Genomic DNA, 21,510 nt, shown 5'->3' with positions numbered 1-21,510 from the left:
ACTTTCGACTTGCTGTCGAAGCAGCTATCGATTCTCTTTAATAACTGGCACTACTAAACGATCTAACTTGCGTTGTGTACCTTCGCGTGTGATTGCATTTACTTTGCCTATTCGCTCGTACGCTGTTGCATGTTGAGCTGTGATCGTGGAGTTGATATTGAACCTGTTGGACTGTTAGTAAAAAAGAAGGAATAAAAACTAACTTCACCATGTACCTGTACTGGTATCGGAAAACCTAATTCTGATCCTGTTTGCATGAAGATAATTCTGTCTATCGGGTGGCTGTTGATCCTTCGTGCCATCGTTTGCTCGTTTTGTATAACCATCACTCTGTGTGTGTGTGTGTGTGCCTGTGTGTATATCGTGTATTATTAGAGATGGTTGAAGGTTTGTTTTTTTTACTTCTTCTGTTTACTGCAAGATTAATTCTATTGAGTTGGTTGCTAAACCTCGCCCAGTGTTCCTTTCTTTTCTTTTCTTTCTCTGTAGTTTCAAGCGCTTTCTACCGTTTCGCGTAGAGAACGGATTGTGATGCTCGGTTGTTGGACTGTATTTACAAGATTTGCTGCAAGAGCCTTTCAACGCCTGCTTATTGCAGACATTGCAGACAAAATGTGTTCTATGTACGGGTAAATGTTTAACACGCTTTTCAACAGATAGATTTGCTCGTTTTCAAAGCTCACCAAATGCATTTTGATGCACCGCGCACCAACATAGCGCATGTTTAGCCAATTTTAGACTTCTAATTTCTGGCTGTTGGTACCACGCTTTGTTAGAACTATGTTTCGACTCACGGATAGTTGAAGCTTTTTGTTTTCTGTTTAATTCTTGTTATTATGCTGTGTGTACCGTGGCTGGTTCCTAATCGCTTTTATCTGCTTACTTTGTATGTAGTTGGGTGTTGATTTTTATAATTATTAAAGTGTGACATTGTATTGATTATGGCTATTGCTGTGGGTGTATGTGTGTTGGTGTGTCTTATTCTGTAATGTACATTTAGATCTGTGTCTGTTTTCAATATTTTTCCTCTTCCACGTGCACCAACGAGTTTTCTTGTGTATTTGCAAATTCCGATAGTTGGGTGGATGTGTGGTGCACATGCAAATGTGTACCCAAAAAAACATTCCTTTTATATACGTCACACATCTACGAATGCCACAGAAGCATAACTTATTTGTTTGTTTACATTTTAGCAGCACGATGTTGGTAATATTTCGGAAAGACATGTTAACCAAGCTCTGCCTATCCTGTACCACCACTCCACTGGTCAGCGTTGGGTTTTTGCAGTGCATTCAATAGAAATAACTGCAAGATTCTGTTGTTTTTTTTTGTTTGCAAACCTGTCTTTTCCGCTGTATGTGCAGCACAAAAACGTACTACTAAATAAAATTGCGGTTCGTTTCATAAAATTTCAATAGAGATGGCAAAAAACTAAAATCGTAATTTAGGGAGAAAGTAACAGAGAACGATTAACGATATAAACACAGCAGTTGGTTAAGAAATAGGCATAATAGTATAATAGTTTGCTAACAGATTAAAGGAAATGTGTAAATGTGTAACAACAACTTAAAACTTAAGTTGAATTGATATAAAATATGTAAAATAATTCTCAATAAAAAAAAAATGCGCAAGAATAGAAAGATCTGTAACACTGACGTTGACAGTACGATCCGGCATAAAACAGAACTAAAGTGTTCACCATCCTACTGTAAACAGCTCAAAATAAAGAACATTCCCTACGTATATGTGTTTTGGTGGTTTGCATTTCATTGCGCAGAAAGCTGCGCAAGTGCTGCTGCGGAAAGTAAACCATAGGCCCGCGCATAGTTCTACTGGAATGCATATCTTTGCACACTCATCGAATGCATTGTTCGGCACGTAGCATCATAAAGTGCCTTGATCAACCTTCGTTCGTTATAGCTTTCAAGGAATGACATATCCAAAATCATAATTAGCACACCGAATTGCAAATTCCATCTTCTTGGTTTTTGGCGAAGTTGAACGCGATGTGCCTTACAAACTGTCTCAGTTAATTGCAGTGAAACAATTGAATTGAAAAATAAAAATGCATTAACGTACTGATTTCGTTTGATTGGTTGATTGGTAGAGTGGAAAATTTAATTGGTATTTATACAAGCATAAAATGCTAAATGTCAACTGAAATAATAACCCTCCATGCGCTACTCCTCCATGCATTATGTTCTTGCTATTGCTATTGCTGTATCTGCTGGTATCTGTTCTTGTTGTTGATTGCTGTTACTGTTACTGTGAGTTGAGTTGTTTTTCGTCTTGAATTTGCTTGTATGTTGTTTTTGTGTGTTTGCTTTGTGTGCTAACGGTGACTTAAGAATTTTATTTCTAAGCTGTTGTTTGCTGCTATTGTAGTTATTATACTGTGCAATGGTGGTAGTATTAGTAGTAAAATAATTCCATTGATTATTTATGTATGTATTCTGTTGCTGCGTAGTATTATTCGGCTGCTATTTTCTATTGCGTTGCTGGCGTTGCTTGTGTGTTTTTTTTGTAAAGCATTCAGCTCTTTGTTATGTGCGTATTTATATATCCTGTTCTAATTGATTGATTGACTGTTGAAAGAAAGAAAATATCGATCCTGCTTATAAAAAAAAGTGTTTCTAATGTGAAAAAGAACTTCATTTGCAAATTGGATTTGGATGTCATTCGTGCAAGCCAAGTGGTTGACTGAATTTGGGTTTGAATGCTTTTAAACCTTGCCATACATGTGACTGTGGTAGATGTGCTTGAATTTTGTTCGTGTTCTTACTTCAATTTACTATTTGTTACATTTGTTTCGTCTATTTTAGACAGATTTGACTCGCTCGTTCTATCACGAAACTTTTACTTCTTTTGCATAACTCACATTTGCTGAACCCATCGGTATGAATTAATTTAGTGTACCATTTTGTTTTGTTTTTGTAATTATTTTCAAACTTCATTTAAATTGTTTTATGCATTTGGTTTAATGTTTTTTTTTGTTGTTGCTTCATTTGCCATGTTTCCTCGTTCCCTCTTTACGGCGATTTACGTACAGGAGTTATCGTTTATTTGATGGTACATGTTTCCTGTATCGAACATAATCCTACATATCACATTTAGACATTAAATAAAGTAAAATGTTACAGATTTCCGTCATTCGATACCTTTTCCAGTGGAGATATAATTTTACAGTTATGGTTTTGTTAGTCTCTGTTTTTATACGTTTTTTTTGTTGCTTTTTCAACGCATCTTCTTGTTGATACATGGTTTGATGATCGCATTGTTGCAATAAATTTAGATTTGTAAATGCATTTCTTTTGGACTGGAGAGTAAATATTCATTGGATTCAGTTGGCCATCGATGCAACACCGATCCGATGCGATCGATACACATTTTGCCATGTTGTCGCCCAAAAGTTGTATAAAAGCTTAATTTTCTACTGCCATTTTTCCATGTGAAATGAGGAAAGAAGGTATAAACATTCTCTAAACGATGTAAACAATTCGTCTCTTCGTATAACCCATCGTCCACTAAAGAAGCACAACTGGCGCACACATACATTTGATGCCGAAGAGAGATGATAACAACAAAATAACAATTTCTCATCCGAGTTAGTGGGTGTGCACGTTGTTCATGTTCTTTGTCTACTATTTACAAAAATCATAGCTCATGATCCAAAAGGAAACAACACGTGAAGCGAATTTAACCTTACTGTTACGCGTTGGTGACTCGTCTGATGAGTCCTTCGTAAAATGTTCGCCAAGCACCATTTGTTAAGGTTTATCAAACAAGCTTGCCATTAATTACGAGTCGTTGCATCCCCAATAGCTTCAATTTGGAAAATAAATGCTAAAATCTATCCAATCACAAAGTATGCAGTTTTAGTTTTGTTACAAATTCCTAATTATTTTAGCACCTCTCGGTTGTGTGTGTGAACACTGTAGTTCAGTTAGTCTGAATTTTGATTCCGATTATCGATTCTGAATGCTCGAAGCAATGTAAAATTTAATCACAATTTTGTGGCCTTCTTCACTGAACAACGTTGAAATTTAGCCCGTTTTCCGTCAGTTTTAGTCTTGCCAATATATAATGAATTTTGTCTACTTCGTGGTGTTTCCCGTGTAACCATTTACGTGTCAAACTTATTGACTCCATAGTGCTTTGATCACAATTTTGTTGAAATTTGCTTCTCTCATGCCTTATATTAAATCGTATCATCGTAAGTTTTGCCAATGATGGTTCGTACGTATTGAAAACAGAAAATCGATTAAATGATCGCACGCGAAATAAAGCTCATCGATTGAATTTGATTACAAAAATGGCTACAAATAGTTTTCAACAAACTGGAGCCTTTTTTGACAATTCCTTCACGTGAGGATCGTTTGTTAAAAGAACGAAACAGCTTGCAGCAAGGTAGCATATCCTTGAAACCTGTTTTGGTTGTAGCCCATATGCTGGGAAATACGTGTGTGCTTTAAGCTTCTTCTTTTTGTTTAGCAAACAAACCATCTCCGTAATCAAGAATCAAGTGGCACGAAATGAAATACTTTATTGTGAACATTTTGTACAGAATAAATGCACACGCAGCAAAACAACAAAATTACACCGCACAAACACGAACATGTACATTTAAACAGCTATACATTCATAAGAAATTGTGCAGCCGGATAGTACCCTGGCTGGCATAATCTTTCGTCTCATTGATATTATACATGAATTGAAAGACCACAGCTTACACTATTCTTTATTTCTCTCTCTCTCTCTATCTCTGGCCAGAATGTCTTCACTGCAAAGCTCATAAGCGTAATTCCACATTATCGCGAAGCAGTGCGCCGGGAAATGGATCTACAATCCACAATTTAGAGCTCTAACGTGTTCTGATGTTTATTGATAGACAAATTTTACTGTGTTATTCTTCCCATTTTTACACACACTATCATCACAATCCTTCTTTTGACCGGTTCGAGAATAATGAATTCACCTTTTGATACTGCTTGCTTCCATTGTTGTAAGGCATTGACTCTTTATAAAGTGGTAAATTTCGTTTATTCCTACTATACTAATCGCACAATCTGTACTTCACGATTGTTTTCGCCACGTTTTGGTTCGTGCTTGTTTGGAATGAATGAAATAGGCCAGACCGTTCAAAACACTTCTAAATGGGGGATTTAAGGTAAAATTACGCATTTTAAAAGTTTGGTGAAATAACTGAAATGGTTAAAATTTTATGATGACTAATTTATTGTTCTAGTGTACCTTTCCATACGATCGTGAATGAGAAGCAAAGTAAAAGTGAACAGTTAACCAAGAAACTCGAAACTTTTAACACTTTTCAAATAGTGCTCGGCGTTCTGTATGGTACAAAGGCGCCTTGTATCAAATGTTTGCATTTGCGGTGTGTGTGTGTGTGTGTGTTCTGGCACATTTTTGGTGGTAAATACTTGGTAGTTGCATTTTTTAACATGTCTCATACGTTTGTTTGTCTGTGTTTGATTCATTTTTTGTTGTTGTTTGCCTCTATAAACAGTGGGTATTTTGTCCAAAATTGTACAACGAAATGAAAACCAATAGAAAGCACACACAAACACCGGGTGAAATTGATGCAATCTTGTTGCTTCCTTGGTGGTACGTTCATTTACCGTGCGGGTTTCGAGGGTTGAAATTCATTTCCAATTGTTTATCTTCCTTAGCTGAAGTGAAAAAAAAAAAACGATCGCGACCTTGATTTTGATTCTTTCCAGATAATGTCAGGAAATGTGTGTTCTTATTCCGGTGAGTTTATTGAGGGTAAATAAAAGACATTTTCGACATTTTCGGCAATACATACAGGGTTTGACGTATCGTGTATGTCCGACGGTTTAAACATAAAACAAACAAAAAACATAAAGTATTGTTGTGCCAACCGTCAACTTAAAACCAAACGTACATGTCTTTGTTCACTGTTGTTCGCTTAAGAGATAATTGCTAATCGAATCGAATTTGTATGTTGATGCGTTTGCAAGTAAACTAGTTTTGTAGTGTAATGTTCTATTTCCTAGGCAGCCATTTTGTAAGTTTCCTTCGCGTGTTTCTTCCGCTTTGTTTTGCCTGTCTTGGTTTTACAAGATTATTTCATTTCGTGTGGTCTGTATTTTATGTGTGTGTGTTTGTGTGTATTTGTATTTGCTCACATGTTTACAGTTCCCTCCCCGCCTGACGGGTGAAACAGAAACCCGATCACCCATCGAATTGAGGGTTGAGGGGCGCACTGCGCTTTCTTCTTACTAAAACAGATACAACCCAACCAACAATGCTTATGTGTTCGAACGTTGCATTAGCAAAACAGCATTATTGAGGGGAGGGGATGTTTGTGGAAACAACTTAACTAAATTAAGAGTAAAAACGCATTATACAACAACACTGCATCCTTGTGCACTGAGCGCACCCCCGCCCCACCAGTTTGCGGTGGTGTGCACGACAGTGCAAATAACGTTCATTTTAATTGCTGGTGGATTTCGCCCGGCGTATTTCTTATGTTTGGATATTTCCTTCCCTTCCGGCTATACAACTATTTAACTAGTCTTACGCTACAGAGAAAAAGGAGCACTGTCGCTTCCTTCGCTCTGGCTTAACGAAACGGCTGGCCTATTATTTCAAACACGTCGCAAAACACTTTGCCGGCGCTCATAAAACCTAGGGTGTAAAATAAGTTTCATCTTCTGGGTTGCGCTGCTCATTTGCCTCAACCTACTTACAAAGCAAAGTGTATGCTTATGCATCGTACGCGCTATAGCTAAGCTTCTATCACTAAGAAGTAAAGCAAACAGAACCTCTTGACGAAATGTACTTGCGGAATACAGAAACAAAAATGCGTTCACGTTCCTTCGGCATCCTCATTGGCGCCGAGGATGATCGATGATTGGTTGCGGCGGCAAGTTTGGGATGATCATTGTTATTATCTGTTAGTTTGGTTCATTCATACTATTCTTCTGCTGTGTGAGTGAAACTAAAGATTGAAAACAGGATAGTAATTTGTTCTTCTTTGGACATCTGTGAAACTGTTCTTTACTCCCAATTCGTCGCGATCTTGCACGATCTTTTCACCTTGGGTGTTTTCACTCTGCTTACTGGCAAATGTCTTGCTATCTGCTTGTTATTGATTTGTTGCTGTTTGCTGCTGTTTTGTTTTTATATATTGTTATCCCTTTTTTTCTCAGCGGAAGCCATACTGCATTTCTTGCATTTCACTGCATTTGTTTGCCTGTTCCTGTACGGGTTACATCATTTAAATTTGATTATGTTAATCCAACTCGTTGCACTGAACTGTTGTATGAAGTTGTAAGTGTAGGTTTGTGAATTATGATAAAGAAATGATGAGTGTACAATCCGATTTCGGGTGGTTCACTTATGGGTTTTTTGTTTTGCTTATGCATTTGCATACTGCAGTTTATACTATTGGAACCTGTGTTCTATTTAAATGCGCCTAATTTGCATCAGCGCCACTATTACATGTGTGTTAAGTGTGAGTTTGTATGTGTTTGGGTGTGTGGGCTTGATGCTGTGAATTAATTGTGTCTCGCTCTGCTTCAGCGACGGGGTTCTATTGTTTTCTATTGGCATCGAATGGTCCACCGCAGACAGGTAGCGCGGTTTTGTATTTCTGTTTTAGCTGAATGCTCATGCCATTCCTCATTTTTCCTATTTTAGTGGCTGTGGGTAGTTGGTCTTACCCGAGAGAAAAACGGGAGTACACGGCGGGAGTGTTCAGCTTTTCTTGCCCACGGGGGAACATCCGATATTTGGTATATTGTTGTTTACGAACATGTACCGTAACGTAGCATTTTCATTGTTTGTTTGTAATGGTTTGTACATTGACTTTACAGTTGTGTTTGCTTCTTATTGTTTCACTATTGTAACTATTGTAAGAACTGCGGTTTGTAATTGAATTTAATTGATTGATCGCTGCTGAGCTGCTGAGAGTTACTGTGGTAGAGTGTGGTCATTTAGAGGATCATCATCAGCTGTTTCTGTTTTTTTTTAGTACGACATAACGCAGCGGAGGAAATTGTGGGGATTTGGGTTGGGGGGTGTTTGAGGGTGTTGGAATGGCTTATTTTTTTGTGTATTTTCCTTCTACTATTTCTATTTTCTGTTTCTGTTCATTACGGTTATTATTACTGCTTAGTAAGAGAACTGTAACAAAATTTAAACATTAATGCACACGATCGTACGGGCTATGCTGCCGCGCCCGATCGCGGCTGTATTATTGTATGTAATATTTGTGTCGGTGTGTATGTGTGTATTGTGATGTGGAAAATGTGAACAAGAGATAAGTCAGTGCTTATCCATCAATCCTGGCTATTGTACAATAAAGATTACTGCTGCTGCTGCTGCTTCTGTAAGTAGTATGTATGTGTGGGTGTGTGTTGTGAGCGATAACATGGTCGGCCGAGTCTGTCGGTGCGCCTGCATCGACAGCTCCACCAAATCTCAGTAGCCGGGCTATTGTATACTAAACCGAGCATTGGTAGTAGATCGTAAGTTTGTAAGTGAGTGTGTAGAGTGATAGAGAAAGAGAGTGAGTGAGTGAGTGATATGGTGACTATTGACTTTAACTTTTACGCAATTGTCTCTCTGTTCCCCACGGACTGTAGCAATAATAATTATAACCGTAACTGGGAGTTTGAAGTGTGTTGGTCTTCCTGTGGTATTATTAATCCATTTTACTTGACTATTGTCACCCAGCGTGCTGGGCGTTTGCGGTCGTGTATGCATGAGTGGGTGAGTAGTGGGTTGTGTAGGTGTGTAGAGTTTAGTTCTATTGCATTAGCGCTATTGTAATTTCATTGCTGTTTTCTGTACTGGTGGTTCTTCTGTATGTCAGTTTTTTGTTTCTCTTCTATTTATATGTGTACACTGTGATACATCGCACGCACTGCTCGTGCCGGTCCATCGTTCATGGAGGCATTCGCGACATCGGCGGCGATGTATCCCAGTGCCAATCGACTGTCGGCATAGGTTAGTTTTCAGGGAAGTTTGTAGTGTTGAATGGTGATGTTTGGTGGGAGTGGTGGAGATGGTGGTACGGAGGATAGGAAGATTGGTATTTTACGATGATGTAGTTGTATTATATTTGGTGGTATTTGATGGAGGCATTATACTGCTGATGGTAGGGATGGTAGTAGTGATGCTGGTGGTGCTATTTAGTTGTTTTTGTTTCCTCTTGCTGAAATGATCTTTAGCTGTTGTATGAGCTCCATCTCAGTTTTGATGGTAGCTGTTGGTAAGATTTTTGGTACGTTTTTTTTCTTCTCTTGCTGAATAATGAATGGGCCTTCTATTGTGTGCTCGTTGCAGTCTGCTGTTTGTTACTGGGTTTCACTGTCCGTGCTACACTGTTGCTTGTGAGTGTGTTTTGCTTCTTCTGCAGATAGTTTTCTTGATGTATTATTTTGTTTACGGTTGGTAAAACACTTGCCAAACTGTTGGAACTGTTCAAACGTGACGTTTCCTAAAGTGAACAAATATGCTTAAAATGTACGACAAACAATCGAATATTTCCTGTATTGAATGTGTCTTGCATGTGTGTTTATATGTTTAACTGTTGCTTTGCAATGTTTTGTTTTTTGTTTTTCTGTTGCAATAAGTAGTGCTGTTGCTTAAGAGCCGTGTTCTGCTTGTTGTTGTTATTTTATTGCGTAGGTTTGAAGTTTGATTCAGTGGTGGTTTCCGTGGCCGAAATCCGGGTTTTTGTACGAAACTTGCTCCGAAACAAAGAAATTTGCTCGAACGTTTCTACCTATTGGTTACAGCCGCATTATCGCTGCTGCTGTGTGATACTCTCTGTTACTATTGGTCCGTTTGATAAAAAGAAGAGGGAAGATGTTATTTTGTGAACTTAGGACACAGTAAATTGAATCATTTGCAAACCATACAAATCATAACTAGGACACTTGGGATCCGTTTGCAATACAATGAAAAAGTAAAATGCGATTCGAAGAGTTTGTTTGTTTGTTTTTTGTCTCGCTTTTGCTATCCCATTGTTGCACATTTACGCGTATAGTATTAGCGCATTTTGCTTAACAGTTTTAGTTTCCTTCAACGGCCGCCTGCATTTTTCGTTTAGATCTTAGATGCTGTTGTTTGTTTGTTATTTGAAAATTGTACAAAACTTCCGCCATAAAATATGTTTGCTCTCCTACTTCCTACTACTGCTGCTGCTGCTGCGCGTTTTTGCATACCTAGTAGTGTCACTCTTTCGTACGCATAGTTAAATCTTAAAAGTTATTTTTGATTTCGTTCACTTAAAGCACAGATAAAAGGAAAACATGGAAGGTTCGATCATATTATTTTGCATTAATAAAACAATAGTATTTAAAAAAAACATTGCACTAGCTATTTGTTTTGAGTTTTCTTCCACCGTGTATAGGGTAGCTGCTAGGTCGATCGCTAGGTCGATCGAAACCGATTTGCCGATCGCATCGGTAACGTTCGTTCCGTACCGTCTTTCTACCGTATTGTCCAATATTGCGTTTGAGGGCTGTTGTTGAGACAAACGTTATCGAACGGGAAGATAAAGGCATAATGTTAACGGGAAGATAAAGGGTTGCGGGACTGGGGACAGGGGGGAAGCAAATTCAGGATAGACGTAGGGGAAGAGGAGAAAGGGGAGGGGGGATTATAAACTTAAAAGAAAACGGAAAACTATCGAAAACCCATGAGAGAAAGGAAGATAAAATCTTACAGGACGCTTGAATGGCTGTTCCTTTTTGCTACAGAGAGAATTCGTCCATTTAGTAGCGTTCTCGTTAAATGCTTCATTCTATAGCCTCTCCAAAAACAGTAAAAAAGACATTTTCACTTTGCGTATTCTGTTGCTTTTTGCTCCCACAGTAATGACGCTATGTGCCGCTTTGTTCCACGCGTCCCCTTTGCGGACCACGTAGGCTAGATGCGTAAGCGACTTTAAACACATGACTCGGTTCGGTTTTGGTTTTGCATTATGCGCAATTTAGATTTCGACACCTCTGCCCTTTAAGCCTAACACCGAAAAGAAACGAAACATTTGTTTTCTCCTACTTGCAGTGGGTTTCTTGATTTTGTTTTTCTTAGTCCGAGGTTTTGGTTTACATTTTCATGTCCTTTTTTTCTCTTTTGTTTGTTGACTTTCCTGCTTCATGTAGTTTTAGTTGTTTCGTAACCAACAAAATTTGGATACCCCTTGCATGTGTGTGCTTACTGTTCCGCGGGCGCATTGGTCGCTGTATACTACGTGGTCTTGGCGTCACCATGGCAATCATACGCTCATCAATATGCACCGCATTTTGGTCAGCACATCGTTTGTTTTTATCCTTTTCTTTTACGACGCTTGCTGCCTGTTTCACTTGACATTGTTTTTTGTTTGTTCGTTTTGTTTTCGTTTGTAAATATAGAATTAAATAATTTTTCCTATATATTTAAATTTATTACACCTACCACTTGTATTCGCATGTCCGTGTCACAAGCATTTGTGTGTTTGTGTGTGTGTGTGTGTGGGTGTGTGTGTCTGTAAGTAAATGCGTATGTTTTGTGAGTGTTTTTTCTTCTTTCTGTGTTTCATTTCTTAGCATTTTTGCCTGTTTTTTTGCATTAATATTTTTGTATAGCTTTTGTATAGCTTTTGTTTCTTTTTCTCTCAGTTTTTTCAGCTTGTTTGTCAATATAAATAACGAATATGTTACGGTTTACATCGTTCTAATTGCACTTTTTGTGTTTTCTTCAACATCTTCAACGTCTCCCCGTATTCGTTCGCACTCCATTCAATAATGTTATTTTCAATTGTTTATTCTGCACACCACCATGCATCTATTATTCCTTGCGCATATTCTCAGTCTATTTAGCGCACGCTATTCGCCTCCCCGCGATTGAATCGCCTCCATTTTGTGAGGGGTAGCTACAAACACTGCTACTTTACACCTTAACCGCTTCCGCTAAACACTAAAATCGAAGGACAAAAACGTTGCTCCATCGTTACTTCCGTGCCAGTGTTCCGTGTTCCGGCGCCGCTGCTGCGTTGCTGCGTTCTGACGCCGACACCGATGCACTAAATAGCACGCACTACTAGAAATAGGTTGGAAAATTTCGCTTAAAATAAATCCATCTCGCGTCGCGTATTTTTTCTTTTCTTTTTTTTTTTTTGGTATGCTACCCTTCCCCCCATCTTGCACCTTTCGTCGCTCTTAACAATTACTAACGAAATCTTAGTTTTGGTCGAAAGAATAACAAAACAGAAAAGATGGAACAAAGAAAGAAAGCACACATTTTCGCGTGCCCCGGGTTCGGCCAGCGAGCTGGTAGCGAGCTGGCCCGTCCGGGTCGTTCGCGTGTGCGTGTGGCATCCATTGGTTGGTTGGTTGGTTGGTCAAACATTCGCTACACCAGAAAAAAAAAAACAAAGGCAAAATCCTACGCCCTTTCATTGTCTAGCTTCACGTTTTACAATTGTTTTACAGTGTTTTGTTTCTCTTGATTAGCCTTTCTTGTACCGTTTTGCCGTTCGAACAACGGTTGCTCCTTTAGCTTTAGCTCCTAAATTTTAAATTTTCTTCTTCTTTTTTGTTTATTTAGAGAAAAATATACATCAAAATTTTGGATTATCAATCACAGATAGTGTATAAATATATATTTTTTCCGTCCTTCTTTTCTCTCTCCGTCTCTCTCTCTCTTTCTCTCTCTGTCTCTCCCTCCCTCTCTTTACCGTGTGCATTCCCATTTTCCATCGTCCAATTCATTCATCTAGTAGAGCATTGTTGTCGTCGGCGGATATGCTGGGGGAGGGGGGATATGCTTTAGCTGTTCTCTTACTACATGCATATATATATATTTGAGACGCTTTCGCTCTCGCGATGCCTCACGACAGTATACCAGAAAGGATGGACGTGATGGTGTTTTTTTTTGTTAATGAATTGTTGCTGGCATTGTTAAATTTCGTTTAGATGGTTTGGTTTTGAAAGATTTTCAAACTCAAAACTAATAAAAATTAAACCTATCCTTAGCCTCTGTAAGTCAAACATACACGAATGCAAAAAGAAAAGTGGAACTTGAACCTTAAATTTGGAACGAAAGCTTATATTCGGCAAAAGTACATCCCTTCTGTCACTGTACGGAGTGCATCGTCCCCACGCGTATTCGAATTATCCGCTCGTCCGCTCGGCATTGCATTTAGCTACGTTTTCAATGATTCGATTAAAATTTTGCTTCCATTCCATACCTGAATAGTCACTTGCCATTCGCCATTTTGATCAGTTAATATTTTTTGTTTTATCATTTGAGGTATACGCGACGTGAAGACACACACATATAATATATTTCTTACTTATTTTCCACCTTATTTTTTGTTTTGTTTAGCTACGGTTGGATTTTGACTCTGCTATGCTAGCCGTAGCCATTGGCCATATACAGAATGTTTGATTTTGGGTTTGATAGAGGGGATGATCGTTTTGGGTGGGCTAGGTTACGGGAGAGTTTGTAGATGCTTAGTTTGTGTTTTGTTGTTGTTGTTTTTTCTTCATTTTCCTGGACGGGACGACGATATACGGATACATCGCTCCCGGCAAGCCTTTGGTGCGTTCGCATAGGAATACACGCATCGAAGATTGGCGGACGCTTGATACTGCCGTACTGCCGGCTCTCCGTACCCTCGGTACGTATCAATGTGGTCGCACTGTTCAGTCCTCATGGTTTCATGGTTTGGAGCGCATTTAATGCCGCTCGCCATTCGCTAGCATCGAGCACTTTCTCTCTGATGCTTCGTCTTGGTTCTTGGTTTTTTTTTTAATTTCAAATACTTTTAAACTCGTTTAGAAAACGAAAAAACATCCAGTTACAGTTTAGATAATCTGTTGTATGATTCTGTGTTTTTTTTGTATAGATAAATTTTGATAAGATTCTTACACAACATCATTCGACCGGCCACCATCGTTCGGCCTTCCTTTGACTTATTCGCTTATGACGGTATGTTGCTTAGAAGTGAATGTAAAAACGTCGAAACATAGAGTGATTTTTGTCTTTATATACTTTTGAATTTACCTCTTTTTTCAGTGCTATTATACTATCCTACGCATGCATGATAGTTTGCATTCACATCGACACAAAAAGGAGTCGCACTTGACGCCAGGTATTAGATGAGTATCAACGATCGTCCCTCATCATGCTCACAAGTAAGAATTAGTTTGCCTTGCGTTCTTCTCTGCTCTTGCTCGAGTTTTGATGATTACTGCTGCTCCTATCCGAGGGACGATCGCTGTAGGGTATTTTTATTGGATGATATAATTTTGAACACCGAACAGATTTCAGGATCACTTTTTTTGGTTGCCTGAAGTTTGGATATAATACTTCTATACGTTTGGGTTGCTTATGATTCGCTTCCTTTGACACGGTTCGTGACATTCTCGATCCTGATCGAAGCGATAATACTTTTGCAAATTTTGATATAGCCACAACATTTAGGTTTTTTTTTGATTATTTTGTTAGATTTTCCTGTCTTTTCTGCCTCCGTGCTTGCTCACTCTCAGAAGCACAAAGTAACTGCAAGGGCCAAAATATTACAATACCCGTCAAGAGATATCGGTTTGATGGTTTTAGAGTCATTTGTTTTTTGTTTTTCGTTTGCAGTTTTTTTTTAACCCTTTTTATGCGTTTTTGTTTGCCAAAAATTCCTTTCCCTTTTTTTCATACGTTATTGTGCACCGTGTTTTTGATGGCCCGCGCGATGGTTGCCTTGGTTTGGTTGTGTGTGTTGTGTTGTGTTTCCAGTTGCTGTCAGAACAGCGCAGGAAACAAAGCAAAATTGTTAGCTGCTTCCCACTGGAATCTTGTAAGGGCCTAAAAAGATGTCCAAAAATTGTAATTACATTTATCAATCGTTTCTATTTGTTTGGGCGTCCTTTTTTCCCCTTCCCTTCACCGAAAGCCAGCACGCACTGCTGGTCTGTGTTGTTTTTTTTTAAATTCGGGACTTTCTATTTCGTTTTCGACTTGGGTTGGAGCCTTAATGCGACTGTTACGATGGCTATTGAATGACTTGAGTGACCGGTACGACTTATGCACGACTTAATCCTGCCAATAAGCTACGATTGATGCGATGGTGGTGTTGTTGATGTTGTTGTCGTTAAGAGTGCTTTATCGAAATGGGTTATATTTTGCGCGATTTTCCCCCATTTTCTTGCACGTACATCTTATTCCTACACTAAGCCCGCCTCCTTGACCAGGTCACGGTGATGGGTTCGCTGTGGACAGCTGGTTTGCTTTTCAGCATAAACCGTGAAGCTGGTAGTGGTGGTGGTGGTGATGGTTGTGTTGGTGGTGTTGGTGGTGACGATTGTGAGTGTACGTCTGTCTACATGTGTTTATAGTGTAAAGTTCACACAAGGAGCCTATTTGTCGATTGTCAAAAAACATTTCGTGTGCTTCAAATGCTAGCATTTGGTTGGCGATGATATTACACCTTTCTGTCTTTTACTGTTCACGTTCGCCTTCTGCTTCTAGCTGTCCGTTACGCGATTTTCGTAGCCATTCAAGTTTCGCTTCCATTTCCAATGCCTGTTTAGCTTTCTCCCGATTGGAAATGTCTACCGTTTTGTGTTAGTGTTAGTGTGTGTTTTCGATTCGCATTTTACGAGAGCCACCAAGCTACTAAGCTCTATCTCTGATGATCGGAAAACGGTGATCATGCATGTATGCTTTTGGGTGACCTGATCACGATCATAATGATGATGATGATGTAGATGATGATGATGTGATAGTAGACGATGTAAAGTGTAAGGAAAATAGTAAAGTATGTTTTGCCATCTCATGCGCATTTGATTGGTTCCGTCCTTGCTCTCCCCACTGTACTGTATAGCTCTTTGTAACATTATTATTGTTAGTCTTTGTTGAACCTTCCTTTCACTTCCCATATTTGTTTCGATCTAAGATTAAGTTACATCTGCTCCCGCGATCTTCTGCCCTTCCGCTTAAATGGATAAAATTGTTAACACTTCGTGCTCTCTGTTAACGGTATCTACTTGTGTTTCAGTGTTTTGTGTTGCTTTTAACCTGCTACTGCATCGTCCCGGTTTCTGCCTTCCGCTTCCGCCTTGCCTTTGCACTTGCAAAAGGGCCACCCACTTGCTCCCACTTTGACTACGATGATATACAATTAATATAAGAATAATATTTGAACTATGGATTCTCCATTTCAGCGGCCAGTGTGTTGTGCCACCGCGCCATCCGGTCTCACGCTCACACTCGATCGCTCACACTGAGTGCCTGCAATGGCATGGCACTGCATCATCACTTACACTTAGCAGCACGCTTAGCAGATGGGTCGGCGCAGTTGCATTGCCGATGCACCGCGCAGCCGGCCCTATGAGCTGTCGTCCGTCAGTCCCCGTTGGTGATGGTGATGCTGCTGCTGCTGCTGCAGACTGTGGCGTAAGCTGTGCCCATGATGATTGGTGTGCGATCGTACCGAGTCCGTGTCTGTTTCGCCGTCCGAGCCGTGCAGATCCACCGAGTCCGATTGGTGGCCGAGCAACGATGCGCGTGATGCGGTCGAGCCTTGTGTACCGTTGAGTTCTTCCATCGCGGTTCGCTGTAGGTGCGCCGCGGACATCGACGAAAGATTCTCGTGCAGTTTCATGAGGCTCTCGACATTTTTCGCCAGCTGTTCGGGCGTACTGATACCGGTGACAGACTGCGATAGGTTCTGTCCGTGATGTTGCTGATCGTTGCCAAGGTTAACTCCTAATCGGTTGCTGCTGCTGCCGGTGGAGGAGGTGGACGAGGCACCGGGGCTGGCCCGCTCGCGCTTAATGCTCTCCGGGTGGAATGATATCGGGGGACTGGTGGCCGCTCGTTTAGTAGCCACTTTCGTCTGCAGGGCGGCTGTGTTGGCATCCTCGGCACTGCTCACGGAGCCAGCAGCGGCGACCGTCGATCGTAGCTTGCCTTTCAACAAGTGATCGAAGAGCGCACTGTGGCTAGCAAAGTCGCCGGACTTTTTGTCGAGGCTTTGCCGAATAATGTCATCCAGAAAGGAGCCTCCGTTGGCACCGCTGCCGTCGTACAGCTGTTCAGCCATCTCACGCACACTGCTGCCCTTGGGCAGGGCGGTCAGATTCGCATTGGTGCTACCAACGCCGGCCGAACTCGCCTTTCCACCCGGAAAATGTCGTGAGTCGGCTGGCGACAGTGCACTAGCCGTGGCTTCCTGCTGGAAGCGTTGCATAAGCGTCGGGGAGCTAAATACGTCTGGTGCGGGTTGGCTGCGGGCATAGTCAACGCCGGGCATCCCACTGAAGCCGGTTGAGTGGGGCCAAAAGAAGGACGCTCCGTAGCCCATGGCCGAAGCATCGAACATTGGCATCTTTGCACCGAGCGCACCGTTGGGCGAGTTGTTCGGAAACTGCGCCTGTTGCACCTGTTGCTGCAGATGATGATGGTTCTTGCCAGAGTGGCCGGCCAGCCCGGCCGCTCCTTTCGAGCCTGCGCCAAGGCCCAAACCACCCTTGCCCTTGTCCAGGCCTCGCAAGGACGATGCCCCGTCCGACGATCCTTTGCCGGAGGATGAACCTCCAAGCCGGTGGTCGTCCAGTCCGGGCTGCGGTTTTGGTTCGCGCTTTCTCGGTCGCATCAGATGCCTTTCCTTCACCTTGTACTCGAGCGTTGAGTGGGGCACGCCGTAGTAGCTGCCCGCTCGGTGAACCGACATTTCACCGCGCTGCACTGCCTTCACTGCCTCCACCAGACTGTCTCGATCGTAATTGCGGTACTTGCCCCGCTTCGGACGTGTGCCTTTGCCTCCGGTGCCGGTGTTGTTGGCTGCGGCCGCCGCCGCCGCCGCCGCCAGCTGAGCCGCACTCCCGACGGAACCGAGCCCGGCGGCTGCCGCGGCCGCACTGCCAAAGTGTGAAATATCGCCGAGCGTTTTGATGACGGAGATGCTGGGCCGTTTCATTTGCTCCATCTGCTGCTTGTGCATGATGTCCGATTGCTGATGCTGTTGGAAGTTCTTGCTGATGCTACGCGCTATCACATCGTGCACGGAGAGCATTGGCTTACCGCCGGACGTCATTCCAGGGGCCGAGCCATGACCGGAAGCGGGCGGGGAAAGGGCAGACTCTCCCTTTGCTGCACCGCGCAGGTTCATCAAGGGCGGCGATATGACCGACAGGTGGTTGGTCTGCGCACTGCCTCCAAGCGAGGCTCGTTCCTGCTGTACTGCAACCGACGATGCCACCGACAGCGAGGACAGCGGCGAAGAGGACGAGAGCGACGAGGCCAAGGACACCTGGGAGGAGGTGGGCGCCGACGCGACACCCCCCATGCCAGCGCCACCAGTTACGGCACTGTTCAGGAGGCCGGCCTGTGGGCTACCCGACGAATGCGGCGTTCGGGCGGGCGTTCCGACCAGACTGCTGAGCACGGCGGCCGCGGCAGCGGTCGGCGGAGACGGGGTGGTCAGATTGTGATGATGCAGGTGATGGCGTTCCAGGTCTCCATTTTTGCTGCTGGCTGGGACGCCGGGAACTCCTGGCGAGGCGCCAGGGGCTCGTCCGTAGGACGGAATCTTCAGAATGACGTGGGGGTCATCGTTCGCCACGTCGTTCAGCTCGAGGGAGGACAGCGAAGCGGGTGTGTCCGGCGTGCCCGCAGACATAGTTCGCAGTTTGCCCTGCTGCTGTTGCTGCAGCTGTTGCAGGAACGGAAGATAGCACGGATCAATTGCAGCGGCTGCCTGTGAGGCGCCTCCGTTCGCGCTGAGCGCCGCACTGAGTGAGGGTGATCGCGCGAGGGCCGCGTCCAGTGCAGACGCGTTTCCCAGCACACCGGAACCCGCCGGAGCAAGTCCGTGAATGGTGGGACTTGGACCGCCGGCACTGCCAGCCAAGGACGGTTGTATCGTGGCAGCGGCCGGTACGGTACCACTCACGCTTGCCTTTTTAATTTGATCCGCCAGCAGCTGCTGCTGGTCGATGATCTTGCGGAGGAGTTCGGGCAGCTCGGCCAGGGCCTGCTGTGTCTCGCCCGATGCTTGCGCGGTCGCCGTTACCTGCAGAATGCGCTCCACCTGCATCACTAGGTTCGGATTGAGCAGCGTGGACGCGGCGGCGGCAACCAGCGGTGACGACTGTGGCGGCTGCGTAGTTGCGGGAGGCGTCGCCGTAGCAGACCCCGCTAGACGTGGCGTGGTCGACGGCACGGCAATGGATTGGGAGCTGGGGTGCGGTTTTAGACTCATGCCGGCAATGTCTAGCGCAGCCGGCTCGGGCGTGGCATGCTGGGCGGGTGGTGTCGCAGTGGCGGGCGGTGTGGGTGTCAGGTTGGTCTCGTGCGATCGAGGCGTCCCGGTTCCTCCGCCGCACATCTTCATCAGCATGTCGGCCAGCACCTGTTGGGGTAGTTTGTCCAGCAGATCGCCATCCTTCATGTCACCGTCCTGCGAGTCCTTATCGTCGTCGTCCTCTAGCAGGGAAGACATGCCGCGCTTGCCGCCTAGCGCCATCTTGTACACCTTGTTGCGTAGCGTCGAGCGCGGGATGCCGTACTGCATCGCTGCCCGGCGCGTACCGAGCCGTCCGCTGAGTATGTCCTGCAGTGCATTCTGCAACCCATCCTCGGTGTAGGTCTTGCGTCCTCCAACCGGTGACAAGCGGGGTTTCGCCCTAGCAGGAAAAGGGTAAATCAGAAAAGCAGGTGGAAAAGCATTAGTCGGAGTTTGATGGTTCGAAAATTGGTTTTCAAGTGAGACAAGTGCGACAAGAAATGTTCCAACGCTTTCCAGCGAATGGCCAATCGCCGAAAATTCGTCCACTCCGACGTAGGCTTGTCCGGGAATGTAATGCTTGCTGCAGCAAAACGTCAGCAAACGTGATTTTTCATTAGTTGGCTGTCGTGGACAGAAGATTCTACTTCAGTTTCTTCACGTTTCGGCCTAACCAATCTAAGCATGGGTGTATGTGTAGGGGTTTTTTTTCTGCTCCGCTTAGAATACCGATTTGCGTAAATTATTTTTCTCATCTTCCAACCATTCGAGTGTCTGCACGCGTGGGGCAGTACAGGGCATCTTCGTTCCAGGGTCGCGTGTGTGTGTGTCTGTAGTTGCCTATACACATATCGCTAACGCTAGCATCTTACTATTCCAGACACTTTTGCTTCTTCCTTGCCACCCTTGGTCTGCGAATTGTGCGAGCGTCCAAGGGAGGAAATGGCCAACGATGCAGGGGAAGGAGACGGGAGAACAGCGATTGTGGTGCCGGTTTTTCTGCACGAATCCTCTCTTCACTGCTTTTCACGAGCTAGCAGTGGGGAGGAACACCATAAGTGGTTCCCTCTTGTGAGGTGCGGCTTGGTGAAAAATTTTCGCCAGTCAGAAAACAAGTACCACTCAGGAACCGTGTGCTCAGGGCCGGGAACCATGGATGTGATGTGTGTCGCCTTACGTTGTACACACACCCACACACACGCGGCGCTCAGATGTACCGGAAAGGCACGGAACCCAGAACCAGGACAAGCGAAGGCGCACACGACTGCCATTCCGACACAAAAGCGCGAATATGGCTAAAAAAATAACGTGGCGTAGTGAGCACGGTAGCAAAAATGAAGCACGATACTCAAAACCACCGACCGAAATAGGGGGGAAAGGGGTGAGGGTGGGTAGTAGCTAGCCACCTGTGTTTGCCTGTTCCACCTCCACCTCCGTAGGAATAACAGCAAGGAAGCCACTTTCTACGACCACTTGCCCTAATTCGGTCAGCAGCTAAACTCGAATGTGGAAGAATGAAGGGATGTACGTCGAAAGGAAGAAGGATTTCATCCTCACGCTGCCTAATCCTTCTTGTTGTTGACGTCGCACAGGCGGCAGCAGTATAGGCGAGTGAAACAATTCAGCTTTAACGGAACATTTTTGGTTTGTTTAAAAAGAAGACTAAGGTAACGTATTTTGCTACACTTGGGATCGAATTTGATACATCGCAATAAGATACACTGGCATTTCCGGGTCCCTTCGATTTCGAATTCATCGTTCAATGGTCGCCAGAACTGGAACATCTAGGCGCGCCCAGTTTCGAATTAAACATGATCTATTTTTATGGCAATTCAGTCAGAGTGTGTGTGTGTTTTTCTCCCATTTTTCTGTAATATTTTTTGTTCAGACACGCGTAGTTTGTTTGTCAACGGATTTTTTGAAGGACCCAGCCGTTGGAACAAACCGCAGGCGGCTAGAGTTGTAGCAACAGAGCAGACGGTTAGAAGAGACTTCAATCAATCGAATCGTAGCAAACCCAATTCAAACTGATAGATGCGACGTTAAATCAATCCCGTCTGACCATCCGTTGTTCGCCAGCTCGTGCGGTGGAAGGACAACAAAGTGAAAAAAATCAGGGAGATATAACCCTAGCGGTGTCACTGTTGATGGGCGCGGGAAGCAGACGAAGCGATAATTGCATCATAAAACGTTTCCACTGTGCCGTCGGGGTGCTAGCGTACAGTATCGATGGCCCAGCGCGCGTCAGGTTA

The 21,510-nt window shown here is 43.5% G+C and overlaps 1 protein-coding gene across 29 annotated transcripts in view; it reads right to left on the bottom strand.

Moving 5' to 3' along the window:
- Positions 1–388: 388 nt before the first annotated feature.
- LOC3291023 (mushroom body large-type Kenyon cell-specific protein 1) overlaps positions 389–21,510 on the bottom strand; it is a 111,942-nt gene continuing 90,820 nt past the window's right edge. For all 29 annotated transcript variants that reach the window (XM_061641644.1, XM_061641638.1, XM_061641639.1 and 26 more), the window contains one exon: positions 389–19,658. In XM_061641644.1, coding sequence (XP_061497628.1) covers positions 16,358–19,658 — 3,301 coding nt within the window. In that variant the 3' untranslated portion in view covers positions 389–16,357. The remainder of the gene's footprint in view (positions 19,659–21,510) is intronic.

This window comes from Anopheles gambiae, chromosome 2 (genome assembly GCF_943734735.2).
Source record: "Anopheles gambiae chromosome 2, idAnoGambNW_F1_1, whole genome shotgun sequence".
NCBI lineage: Eukaryota > Metazoa > Arthropoda > Insecta > Diptera > Culicidae > Anopheles > Anopheles gambiae.
Note: the sequence above shows the minus strand (reverse complement) of the source record. Positions and strands in the feature narration are given on the sequence as shown.